At 38.1% G+C, this 13,407-nt stretch overlaps 1 protein-coding gene across 1 annotated transcript in view; it reads left to right on the plus strand.

The window, feature by feature from the left end:
• Positions 1-13,407, plus strand: part of CSMD1 (CUB and Sushi multiple domains 1) — a gene marked incomplete at both ends in the record, with an annotated part of 1,089,811 nt that overhangs the window by 980,019 nt on the left and 96,385 nt on the right. The window contains 4 exons of the mRNA XM_084261313.1: positions 27-107; positions 260-373; positions 7,432-7,620; positions 11,518-11,664. Of these exons, the coding sequence (XP_084117439.1) occupies positions 27-107; positions 260-373; positions 7,432-7,620; positions 11,518-11,664 (531 nt within the window). The remainder of the gene's footprint in view (positions 1-26; positions 108-259; positions 374-7,431; positions 7,621-11,517; positions 11,665-13,407) is intronic.

Raw genomic sequence — 13,407 nt, forward strand, 5'->3', positions numbered from 1 at the left:
TATTTTTTTTTCACTTACATTTGCAGCTTATCAGCTGAAGAAGTGCCAGCCTCCACCCACAGTTCCACATGCAGATTTGTTTACCGAAGATGATGACTTTGAAATAGGTGATAAAATAGAGTCTCTATCTTTCTAATGTTTTCACTTGAATTCTAATTAAACTAAACTATTAATATATTTTATCTTCCATCTGAGATTTTGGTATACTTCTGTTTGAGAGGATTTTTTGGGTGTAACTTGTTTGTCAATAACTTTTCAGGAGATTTTGTGAAGTACAAGTGCCATCCTGGTTTCACCCTTGTTGGACAAGATATATTAACTTGCAAACTGAATGCACAGTTGCAGTTTGAAGGATCCTCTCCATTTTGTGAAGGTAAATATGTGCTTGCATAGTCTGCATATCATTAGTATGCATCATTTTTTAGTTTCCATTAGTTAAGCATTAAATTTTTAGTACTGTAATTTAATTAACGTTTAAAAGGAAATTTCCATTTATTTCTTCAGTATCTACATACACACATTTCCAAATTGGTCCCCAAAATCTTTGCACACATATTCAGTTCTTTAAAATCAAAACACAAGTGGCTTTAACTATTTAACTACACCATTAATGAAATGTTGATTTCTAAAATTCATTTATATTATCTATCATTGTTTTGTATCAAAGCAAGGATTTCTTTTCACTCCTGAAGGGTTTTAAATATATGTATTTAAATTATTTAAATTAAGCTTTCAACATAAAAAGCAGCCAGGCCTGCTGGCAACCAATGGAGTCTAGCTGTCTCAAAGGAGGAAAAGGATGCTTGCTCATGAGCTGGTGGGGCTCATTAAGATGGCTTTAAACTAGGTTCAGAGGGGGAGGAGGATATTACTACACTCACTAGAAATGAGCCTATAAGGTCGCATGCCAATATTGGGGGTGAAATTGACAGCCCAGCTCAAATGCATTTACATCAATGCACGCAGCATGGGCAACAAACAGGAGGAGCTGGAAACCACTGTGATAGCTATGACTTAGCTGCCATCACAGAAACATGGTGGGATGATGCCTGACTGGAGTGCTGCAATGGACGGCTACAAGCTCTTCAGAAAGGATAGGCATGAAAGAAGGTGCTTAGTCAGACCTTTTCCCCCCAAAATGAATCAGATTTCTCCAGAGTTTGGTTAGGTAATCTCTTTCTAGAAACTAGGATTTGAAAAGAATGTTACGCTGTCCTGCAGAATTACTTTGCTTGTGACACTGCCCCACCACACTGCCACACCTGCGACTGTGTAACATAAAGATCTTTGCTTTTGGCTGTTGTTTTCTGTGGGCATTGACTGCATGTATGAATTTAGGAAAGCTAACCAAAAACATTACTCAGAATTTACATTTTACTCAGAATTTACAATTTACTTTTTTTTTTCCTTGCTGCTGTTTCCTAGTCCTGTCTCTTTTTCTTTTTGCAGACCATTCTTACAGGAACCAATTGTCTTCTAGAGCATTTTCAGAGGTTTCTGAGATATTCCCAGTCAAAGTGTCTGTGGTTTCTTGAGTGTTATTGTCTTTCTTCCTATTCTATAACATTTCTTTTTCCCAAAGGAAACTAGAAATTTCCACTTCTTTGGATTGATGAATTTCCTTTGGTTTTTAACTGCATTTCCATCCCTGGCTCCATTTCTTTCATGTACTTGCAGTGAGTTTCTCGAACTACTGAAGAATATCTCAACACTTTATGACAATATTCTTTGGTATTTGAAACTGTAATTTTGAATTTTATTCTTACTTGAAAACCCTCTGTCCCAGTTTCCAAAAACTTCCATGCTACACTAAATAAACATAACCATGCAGCCTGTTCTTAAAAAGATACTTATAGTGTACCCCTATGGAAATGATACCTGTGAGAACATAGATGAAAGAGCATCTGTTAAAGAGCTGTGGTAATAACCTTTTAAAGCCTATTGTAAAATTTTCTGAAATAATTTGTATCACACTTCCCATTTTATGACATCACCTGGCTTTAATGGTGTCTGGACAGTATCTGTGTAACATCCATATTTTGCTTGCAGGCCCAAAATCTGAATGACCTGTAAATAATTTGTTTTGTGAGTGGAACAAATGATCAGTGATCATTCCTATAACTCAGAATCATAGAACTATAGAATGGTAGAACTAGAGCAAGGTGCTCAAAACCTGGCCCTGAACACTTCCAGTGATGGGGAATCCACAATTTCTCTAGGCAACCTGTTCCAGTGCCTCACCACCCTCATAATGAAGATTTTCCTGACATCTAATCTAAATCTACCCTCTTTCAGTTTAAAACTATTACCCCTTCTCCTATCACTACATGCCCTTGTAAACAGTCCCTTTCCATCTTTCCTCTAGGCCCCCTTTAGGGCCTGAAGCCTTCTCTTCTCCAGGCTGAACAGACCCAACTCTCTCAGCCTGTCTTCATAGGAGAGGTACTCCAGCTGTCTGATCATCACCATGACTCTCATCTGGACTCAGTTCAACAGCTCCATGTCTTTCTTGTACTGAGGACCCCACAGTTGGACACAGTACAGCAGGTGCAGTCTCATAAGAATGGAGTAGGGGGGCAGAATCACCTCTCTTGACCTGCTGGTCACACTTCTTGTGATGTATCCCAGGATATGGTTCACTTTTAGGGCTGCAAGTGCACTTTGCTAGCTCACACTGCACTTTTCATCAGCCAAACCCCCCCCAGTCCTTCTCAGAACTGATTTCAGTCCATTTTCTGTCCATCTTGTAGCTGTGCTGGGTATTGCCCCAACCCACATACAGGACCTTGCACTTGGCCTTGTTGAACTTCATTCAGTTTCTACAGACTTCTCAAGCTTGCCAAGGTCCCTCTGGATGTCATTCCTTCCTTTCTTCCTTCCACCATCTTCACTGCACCACACAGCTTGGTGGTGTTGGCAAACCTGCTGAGGGTGCACTCAATCCCACTGTCCATGTCCCTGATAAAGTCGTTAAACAGTGCCAGTACCAGTGCTAACCTCTGAAGAATGCCAATCCTCATTGGTCTCCATTTGGACATTGAGTGTTTGACCACATCTATTTGAGAGCTACTCTGCAGCCAATTCCTTATCTACTGAGTGGTCCATCCATCAAATCCATGTCTCTCCATGTCTCTTGTCTCTAGATAAGTATGTCATGCTTCTCTTATCCACCAATTCTGTAACCCCATTGTAGAATGCCACCAAATTTGTTAGGCATGATTTGTCCTTAGTGAAGCCTTGTTGGCTTTCACCAATCACCTCTGTGATTTCCATATGCCTGAGCATAGTTTCCAAGAGGCACAGAGGTGAGACTGACTAGCCTATAATTCCGCTGGTCTTCGTCTTCTCATTATATAAATTTGGGTTATGTTTCCCCTTTTCCAGTCAGTGGAAACTTCACCGGAGTGCCATGACTTTTTTAATATGGTGGAGAGTGAATTTCTATTTACAAGTTCCCTCTGGATTCACTGATGCATCTCATCAGATCCCATGGACTTTTGCACCTTCAGGTTCCTTAGATGATCACAAAGCTATCTTCCTCTACAGTGGGTATGGAGACATTTAATTTGGATCCCCTATGGAGGTGACTTATGGGCTGGAATTCCTTTGTGCTGCACTTCAGGTGTTCTGCTGCTTACCCATGATCCTTCTCCAGACTCTGTGCTTCTATTGCTGGCACTGGCATCAAACTGGCAGGAATGGGATGGACTGAGGTTCTCTTCCCCTGGCAACTTCAGTTTAAAGCCCACTTCACCAGGTTGGCAAGCCTATGACCAAAGATGTTATTCCACTTTTCTGACAGATGTACCCTGTTAGCCCCTATTAAACCTGGTTTCTCAAAGTGAGTTCCATGGTCTGAGTAGCCAAACTCCCAGCTGTGGTCCCAGTCCTATAACTCTGGTTTGATTTGCCAGATTCAACTGTCCATTTCATATCCTTTCCCTTTGACAGGGAGGATTGCTGAAAAATCTACCCGTACTCCAGAGTCCCTTACCACCACTCCCAGGGCTCTTCAATCCTTGATGTTCCTCAGACTGCTTCTGGCTGTATCACAGGAGGCCATGTGAAACAGCAACTGGATAATATTCAGTGGATTGTTTAGTAGTCTCATGGTGATGTCCCTGATCCAACCCCCTGGTAAGCAGCACAGCTCCAGAGAATGCATCAGGTCGGCACATCAGTGTTGCCTACTACTATCACATACTGCCTTTTCTTAGTTACACTGGTTGCTATATGGGGAGCAGATGGGGCTGCTTTACTCAGCTCTTCTGATCTGATAAGTCATTCCTCTTCAGTCTGCAGAGCAGTAAAACCATTCTGCAGAGGCACCTCAAACACCTCCCTAAGATGCTTAGGAAAAGCAGGCAACAGAAGACAGTTGTAATTTTACCATTTCTGGTTTTAGATATAGTATGTTTACTAAAAAACACTCAAGAGGTACTTGCTATAGTCCCATATCGCCCTTCCAAATGCCCTGTGCTTTGCAACTAATTTCTTGTCATGTTTAGATGATCATAGGCATTTCTTAAAACACAGTTTATCCAGAGAAGGGATATTTTTCCAGTGTTGAAAAGAACCACTGTATCTCACTTGCTTTGAAAGTCTGACAGCATTACTGATTTCTCCAGTACTTGTAGTTTATTATTTTGAAGAACAGCTCTTAATCCACAAGTCTATTCTAATAGACTTAACATTATAACATATATTGCAATGAAGCTGATACTTGACCAGTGAAAGCCATCGTCTTTTATTAAAAACACTCTTGTAACATAAGAAAATAATACAATGGGATAAAGCAGGTTGTAGAACTATGTCATATCAGCTGCTGTTCATAACTGATGAGCATTTTTACTGTATGTCTGACAGGAAAGGCCATGTAGCCAGCCAAAGTTCTGGACAGGAATAAGTCTCATCTATTTAACCAAGGGAAAATAGCTATCATTATTTATTTGACAATATGTGTTTTCCCAATGTTGTTCTACAGTAATTTGCTGGCTTACTTGAACTTGCTGCAGATTTAGAAGTCAGAGCATTTGTAGTTCTATTTTCTCAAGTTATTCTTCTCTTATTCTGAGGAATATAGGGAGTCAAAGTACCAGTGTGTTTCATTTTAAGATAATGAGAAGGAGAAGCTACTATCATTAAATATGTGCAACGCTGTATTCTTACACAGAACCTCGTGTGAAATTTCTGGGTCGAATTTGGCTACAGATGTTTCACTATCCAGAGACAATCCCTGAATTAGAATTGTCAAAAGAATTCTTACTACTTCGTATGCCATTACCTCATAGGCTTTCTTTCTCTTTAGGATGTCTTCTGTGGAAAACAGCTTTACCTCTTAGAGGTATTGTGTGTGTTGGTGCTGTGAAATGATAGCAGAAAGGGACACAAGCTAAGGAAAAAATATTTTCTTGCCATTATTATCCCAGCCCACACCTTGCTGTCCCACCTTGATGGTATATTATCTTGCATATTACATCCCTCCTTTTCACAGGCTGACATTTTTTATGCAGACTGAAGAAATTTTTAGCTAAACAAGATGAGGGGAAGGAAAGGAAAAGAGGATTTAAAAAGTCTAATATTTCTTTCTGCATTTTTGACATTCTAATGATACATAATCTCCAGTCTATCAGGGCAGACTGAAGAAGGCAAGGTATGACAAAAATTAGTAAGAAGTAGTTTTTACTTTTTCATGCTTTCCCTCTTTCTTATATCTCTAGTTTGGATAATTTATGCTATAATATAAACAAATCACTACTGAAGAAGGATTACCCTGAATTTTATGCTGAAGACTCACCCTGTAAATCAGATCTAGAGAAGTCTTGGAACAGTCAGAAAAGAACTGTTTTGATTTTTATTTTCTTTTTTTTCCCCAAACTGTGGCACCATCAGGAAATCGCTAGTCAGCAGAAAATGAGTTTGCAAGTTAAGTCTGAAAATCATCTTTCTCACTTGTATCATTATGTAAAATATTCTAAAGAATCTGGGATGGTGAATATAATGCTGTATTGTCATTCAACTCAGACATAATACACTTTCTCTTACCTTTTGCATGGAAGTCTGGAAAACTGAGTCTAGGTCAGAGAAATGACAGGAATAAGCCAGCTTCTCAAAGGTAAAGGTGTATGCTCTGTGTAGGAAAATGATAATTAACTTGTATGTGAATTAATTTATAAAATTCCTATTTTGTTTGCATTGTTGCTTCTGGTGGAGGGTTCATATTTGTCCACAGTGTATGGAACAGAAGGTAAAGATCGGACATTTTTTATAAAATACAATTTCCTTCTCTACCAGTATGTTTAATTTCTCTAAGAAGACAGAAATGAAGTTTACAGCAAAATTCTTCTTGACTACAGCTGAACCTAAATCTCACCTTCAAGTTTGTAGAAGGCCAACTAAGGAAAACGGTCCAGTTTTTAATGTTTGTTTCTGACCATTACGTGCGTTTTTTCCCCTGTAACATACTTTTCCCCGATCATGTTTCTTCTGTTGGTATGTCTTTCACCTTTCCTATAACCTTTAATTTATGCAAGCACTTGGGTACTGCATCAGTCAGTTTCCAGGAATGCATTTCTCTCAAGATATATTTGTGAATTTAACAAAAAAACAATTCTTAAAATGCACATATACTGTGAAACTGTATACAAAATATATTGGACTTCAACAGCAAACAGACATGAAAGCATCAGTCCTGCATGAGAGACAAAATGTTAAAGAAAAAGTGACCAAAAAAAGAATTTCTTAATCAAACCCAGTATTTAGTATATCAGATTTACAGCATTCTGATATAATATACTCCTATACTCCTTATCATACACAGACATCATAAACAACTATGAATATTAGCTGAAACTATTTGTAAAATGTTATGAGCTCAGACTTTATGTAACAGGTGAAGTAGCTGCCTAGAAGGTCTTACTTGGATGACTTGGAGTATTCTTTATCCAAAATAAGCCCTTTGTCTGCACAAAACACTTATGTCTTTAATTGATCTGGTGTGCCTAGAAGTTTCAATATGTTTTCATGTTCGTGTAATAGACTTCATTCTTTAGGTGGGTGTTTTTTTAAGAACTCAAACAGGAGACAGCTACTAGGCCTCCAAATAACATTTTACCAGAATTTTTATCTCACCTATGTGGATGACCAACCAGTGTATGTGAATCTCTTAATTGTAGACCCTTTGAACTGTGACATATTTCTGGATGAATTTTTTACTGTGATTATTATCCTGTTTATAAATGCAAAGTTTATAAAGGTGATGCTGTTTCTGATTATCCTAACAGGAACTTTATTGTTCTTTCCATCTATAAGATGATTTAAACATTACTTCCTTTGGAAATGGAACCTGAAGCAAACATCTCTCTGAACAATAATATTATTTTTTTAATGCAAAGGAAACACTTTATTTCATTGTTGTTGTCTCTCTTTTAGCACAATGTCCAGCAAATGAAATCCGTACAGAATCATCAGGAGTGATCCTTAGTCCAGGTTACCCAGGCACCTATCCCAACTCTCAGACCTGTTCTTGGACTATAAAGGTTGAGCCAGGATATAACATCTCCATCTTTGTAGAAATGTTTCAAAGTGAAAAACAGTTTGATGAGCTGGAGGTATTTGACGGTAAGAGAAGTTTAAATTCTATCTAACCGCTCAAGAAAAAATTGGGTCAAAAGGGGCTTGATTTCCAATTATTGTTTTCATAATGCATTGATACATCTGAAACAATAATCTAGTATTTGTATTCCTTTTGCCATAAGTCGAAACCTGTCACCAGTGGAAGTATTTATAGATTTGTACAAGAGAAACTTTAAATTTCTTAGGTATTGTTAGAGAAGCAGTAGCATCCACAGCATTCCTATGAAATTCATGCAGTTTTCTGTTTCCTGAGCAATGTATGGAGGTGTCTGAAAGAAGTAAATGTGCTGTTTTGCAGTCCATCATTTCTGATGTGGAAATATTTGGGGGGGGGGGTATAATTGCATTTTTCCAGTATGATAAAATTATTTTAGGCTACCTGCTTAAATTTGAATTCACTCAGTCTACTAATGCAGTACTGTCTTTTAATATACTCCTGTTAAAGAATTCGACCATCTGTTTTGAAACAAAGAGTAGAGAAATTACAAAACCTCAATTTCTAGAGTGTTATTTGTAGCAGCAACTTCTCAAATGGTCCTATTTAATTAACAAGCTATTCTTGTTTTCTACTGAATCCTGAGCTTATTATCACTTGTTCTGTTCTCATTGATTGATGACAATAACTATTCCCTAGTTGTTCTTTAATATATTTTTATTCGTTTGGAGATCATTACCATATATTTAATCATTAACCAAGTATATATGATAACTATGATAGAACTGATTAATATTCACAATGGGAGTTTCATAACATGAAAAATATTAAAAGGTCATGTGTTTTAAGGTAGCCTTCTCTAGGTATTTTTCTTACGTAGTAGTAGATTTCTAATGTCTTTGGAATTATTAAAATAGTTTCAAGTTTGATAACAGCACTTTACAAAGAACACAATATTTTCATTCTTTTAAAAATGTCATTTCATTAGCTTTCCTCTTTATGATATCTGTTTTGTGTTGGTCCTTGTCAGATTACTGGAGAAAGTAGTCTGAAAAAATCTATGAGGACTGTCTTTTCCTCCATTCTATTTTGTACGTGACATCAAGACAATAGGAGTATGCCTGGAACTTTTCTAGTGGTCTGATCACTTTACTTATTTTCTTTTGAAAAAAAATCTTTTGAAACTGCCTAATCTTCCTGATGAAGATTTTTTGTTTGCTTTCATATACATTTCAATTTAATGAAACCAGATTATCAGAACTATATCTGAGAGAAGAATTATCATAGTTACTACATTTTTAAGCATTGTCATTTCATGACATGAAATCACACTCTTAGAAATTTCTCTCTAGTGAAGCTCTACCAAAGTCATTTTTCTACCACCCACCAGTAGATTTAAATGAGAGAGATAATAGCATGTTTATAACCACTTAATACACTGCCACATAGAGGTTCCTGAGCTAGCTCTCGACAAGTTGATATTCAAATATGGCACATTGCAATGCCTTGCAGAGATACTTGCTTGTATCCCTGTGGCCACATTAGCAATGTGCTTTGCTATGCTAATTAGTTCTACATCTCAGCATGATGAGTTTTTTGGGGCAGAAGGCAATGCTGATGTGGCTATATTGTTTCCAGCAATGGATGTAACTCAGACTAGTTTGTTCAGAGCTGGTTTGGGTATTTCCCTGTATTGCTGTATTTTGTAATAATCTGTGTCGTATCCTGGGACCCTGTGTCACCCCAAACAGCATACCTTTATTTAACTTAGTTGCACTGCACTCATCTGTCTACACCAGGTATCTACGTCACCAAACTTTATGCAGAAAGTATATAAAGATTGGCAAGACAACTTTTAAAGAAATAGTATTTGCTAAGGCACCAGCCTCTCATTACCTATAAGGCAGCTTCGGAATGCAAACCAAATAGTAACTGCACCTAACTGACTATATTATGGTGCTTCAGCAGCTGGATGATGATCAGTACAGGTATCCAGTCAGTGGGGCTGCCCTGGTCAGTTGGGAGCAGTAAGCCCATTAGCCATTCACACCTACCGGTCAGCCCCTTAGGAAATCCCATCTCTACTATAAACCAGAGTAGCCTTAAATGTGTCATAAATACAGTTATTCAAACAAAATGTAAATACAATATTTACCGTATGTATCATAAATACAATCATTAAAGCAAACTTCAAAACACTGTATTCAGGCTGTTTGTACTGAATAGCATTCATTTAATACAACAAATATTCTTTGATTATTTTTTTCTCCCTGAAGTAAACCATCAAAGTTATGTCACTGAAAATAGAAATGTCAACTTTTACCAGGAAAGCATCATATGACAGGTCAGCACACTAGAAGTTGAAATTTGTTTCCTTATATGGACAAACTCTGAAATAATAATAAAATAAATCAGACTCAAGAACACCTAAGTCATGCTGCTGACTTTCCTGAACATCATCTGAAGAGCTGCCTGCTAGGTAAGGTATAGAAAATTAAAAACTCCGGGGAAAACAAAGCAAACTAAAAAACATGCAATCATTTTTCTGATTTCCCAATGGCTAAAACATACAGTGTGGCACAGGGTGTTCCAAACTAATTCCTTATCACTAATAACAAAAGATTCTCACCTCTTTGTATGTAGTAGATCTTTGTAATTGTACCTTTTAGCCTCCGTATTTAAGAATTTTTAAAGACCATATACATTCTAAACTGTAACAATTCAAGTGTATTAAACAGATTTTACAAAGCCCAAGGTGAAGCACTGAGAAACTAAATGAATTGTCATGTTCTAAATATTTTTTCAAACAAAAATAAGATCTGAGCTCACATTCCTCATCAATCATAAATGTAATCATCAAACACTAACCTCCTAATATAAAAAACAAACAAGCCACAAAGCATTTTGATGAGGGTGTGCTGGGAAACTTGTGCCTAAAGCTATGCTTATTTTTTCTTCCTTTATATATGTTTTTATTATTTAAAATTTATTTACTAATACTTATTTAGTTGTAGTTTTGCAGTTATGGTAACTGAACTGTGGTTCCTAAGAACTGGGTGGCTTTCTTAATCTTTATGGTTTTCTGTGACTTCTGTGGACTCCCTTTTGTACCTGAAATGTCCCAGTCAAAAAATGTAATTATTTTTTATTGGACTGGAAGGAAGGAAGGCTGACAACAATTGTATTCAATTTTTAGGTGTTGTATGATTCAGTTTTAGTTTTGTGTTTTCACATAACATAAGAAGAGCTAATCAGGCTGCAGCTGCTCAAACTCAGCAAAACTGAATGAAGCAGGCTCTTTATATGAAATAGCTGCTGTGGCCAAGATAATGAAGGTTGAACATGGCTTTTCTAAACTTGAAAAACATGGAGCAAAGGGCATAGTGAGCATATGAAAGGGAGGAGTTCAACTGGAGAAAACATAACCTTAGTATGGAGGAAGAAGATGCCATTTCATGTTTTAGAAAGCTTTAGCTTAAAGATTGGTTTGATTGATATTTTTCCCTCTTGCATATCTGTTGTTTTATTATACAACTAGTCCCCAAATCATTATTTTTGCTTCTAGGATTTTATTCCAGTGAAGATGTTGGTACATTTCCAGTGCCAGGAAACATTTTTTCAGTATCCTATATTTACCATAATTATATTTTTATTTTTTATGCTAAAAGGCTGTTATAATCAACACACTATCTTGTAACAGAACTAAGTCTTAATGAAATATGTATTGCAGTTCTCAATTGTATGTATATATGTATTCCATAGTGAAACTGTAATGATCTTATATGTGAGAGCTTTTTTTTAGCTAGTGTGCTTCCTATGTCATATAGTAGTATTTAGAATTCTCCACGCTGTGTATTCACATTCACAACTGAGTTAAAATATGGAAAGGAGCACTTAAACTGGTAGTACTTTAAAACTTCAGCAGTTTTCTTTATTCATCTCTGAAGGTTCTTCTGGACAAAGCCCTTTACTGGTTGCTTTAAGTGGAAATCATACTGGTCAACTGAACTTTACAAGCAAAATGAATCAGCTGTATCTTCGGTGGTCAACTGATCATGCAACCAGCAAGAAAGGATTCAAGATCCGTTACTCAGGTAGCTAATAACGATTTCCATTAAATTATGCTTTGTGGTTACAGGTACTATATAGCACCAAATCAAAACTTGTAATATTAAGTCTGTTTCTCTGAAGATAATGTATTATAATATGCATTTTGAGGATCTATAATCATTCCCTTGCAAGTTCAAGGTAAGCACAGGATTTGGACTCTCCATTTTTTCCCAGTTTACCGGAGATCTCCAGATTTAGACTTCTCCAATAAATACTTCTCTCTGCAATCTGCTCTTTTGTTTTACCAGACCTGGAACAATTCAGTGGGAGGGGTAGCGCTTAGATCTACACAGGAATACTCAAAAGTGAGAATTTTTGATCCTGAAATCCTGCAATACTCCACCTGCAATTAAGTGCAAAATTATTAGGGGTATATTTTCCTTGTGTTACAGTTCACAACTCCAATTACTATGCTCTTCTTCATGTCATGCTCTGTGTGTGTGTGTGTGTCTGTGCATGTGAATCTGGTGGTGTAGTGATATAAAAACATGTAAGTAGTCTATCTTAGTAGTGTTAAAAAATATTTCCCTTATTAAAAAAAAATCAGTTACCAATATTGCAGTACTGGATTGTACTCTCTGTGTACACATTGACCCTTACTATTTGTGGTGGTTTAGCCCTGGCTGGAGGCCAGATGCCCACCAAAGTCAGTCTAGTACTCCCCTTCTTAGTTGGACAGGGGAGCAAATATACATTAAGAGGCTCAGGAGTCAAAATAAGGGCAGGGAGAGATCATTCTGTCATCAACAATGTGGGCAAAACATGCTCAACACAAAGTGAAGAAGAGAGAAACTACTTAATTTATTACACTACACTACAAAGAACAGTGAAGAAACCGGAGTCAGAAGCATAAGAGATCTTAAAACACTTCCCCCCACCACTCCCTTCTTAGCAGACTATAGTCAGAATTTTGCTCCCTTCTTCCCCCCTTTTCGCAGCACAGGGGGGGCAGGGACTGGGAAAATTGTGTTCTTGGTAGCACCTTCCCCCCACCCCGCCATTCTAAGCAAACTTCCTTTTAGTCATGATTTTACTCCCTTCTTCCCCCCGATCACAGCATAGGGGGGCAGGGACTGGGAGATGGGGGCTTTGGTCAGTCCCTTGCAAGTTGGTTTCCTTCTCCCCTGGGGCGGGGGACAGGGCATTCATTCCACACCCTCCCCCTGCCGCACCCACAGGAGACAGTCCTCCACGAACTTCTTCAACTTGAATCCTTTCCCACAGGGCTTTATCTCTTTAGCACAGTATCTCTCAGTCCCTTCCTCCACAGGGTTATAAGCCTCCCCCAGTAAACCTGTTCTGATGCAAAACTCTCTCTCATCTCTGATTCTTCTCAAGGCTGCAAGTGCTGCCAGGGACTTATCCCAACGTAGGGTCACTGCATCTTCTCTATGTCTCCACCTGCTCCATCCAGTGTGGAACCCCTCCACAGGCTGCAGGTGGGGTCTCGACCTTTTCCATGGGTTTCTCCACGGGCTGCAGGGGCATCTTTCTCTCCAGCACCTGGGCTGCCTCTTCCCCCGCCCTTTCCCGGCCTTGGTGTCTGCACAGCTCATTACATCTCCGTGGCAAAATGCAGCTGCTTCCAGGTTGTTTTCTCCTATATGTGATTCTCAGAGGCGCTATGAATCCATCTCTGATTGGCTCAGCCCTGGTCAGAGCGACTTTGGCCTTGAATTGGCCTGATGTTTACACTTTTGGGGCCCGACAGAGCATTCCAGCAGCCA

The sequence above is a fragment of the Gallinula chloropus genome (assembly GCF_964237585.1).
Source record: "Gallinula chloropus genome assembly, chromosome: 3".
Classification (NCBI taxonomy): domain Eukaryota; kingdom Metazoa; phylum Chordata; class Aves; order Gruiformes; family Rallidae; genus Gallinula; species Gallinula chloropus.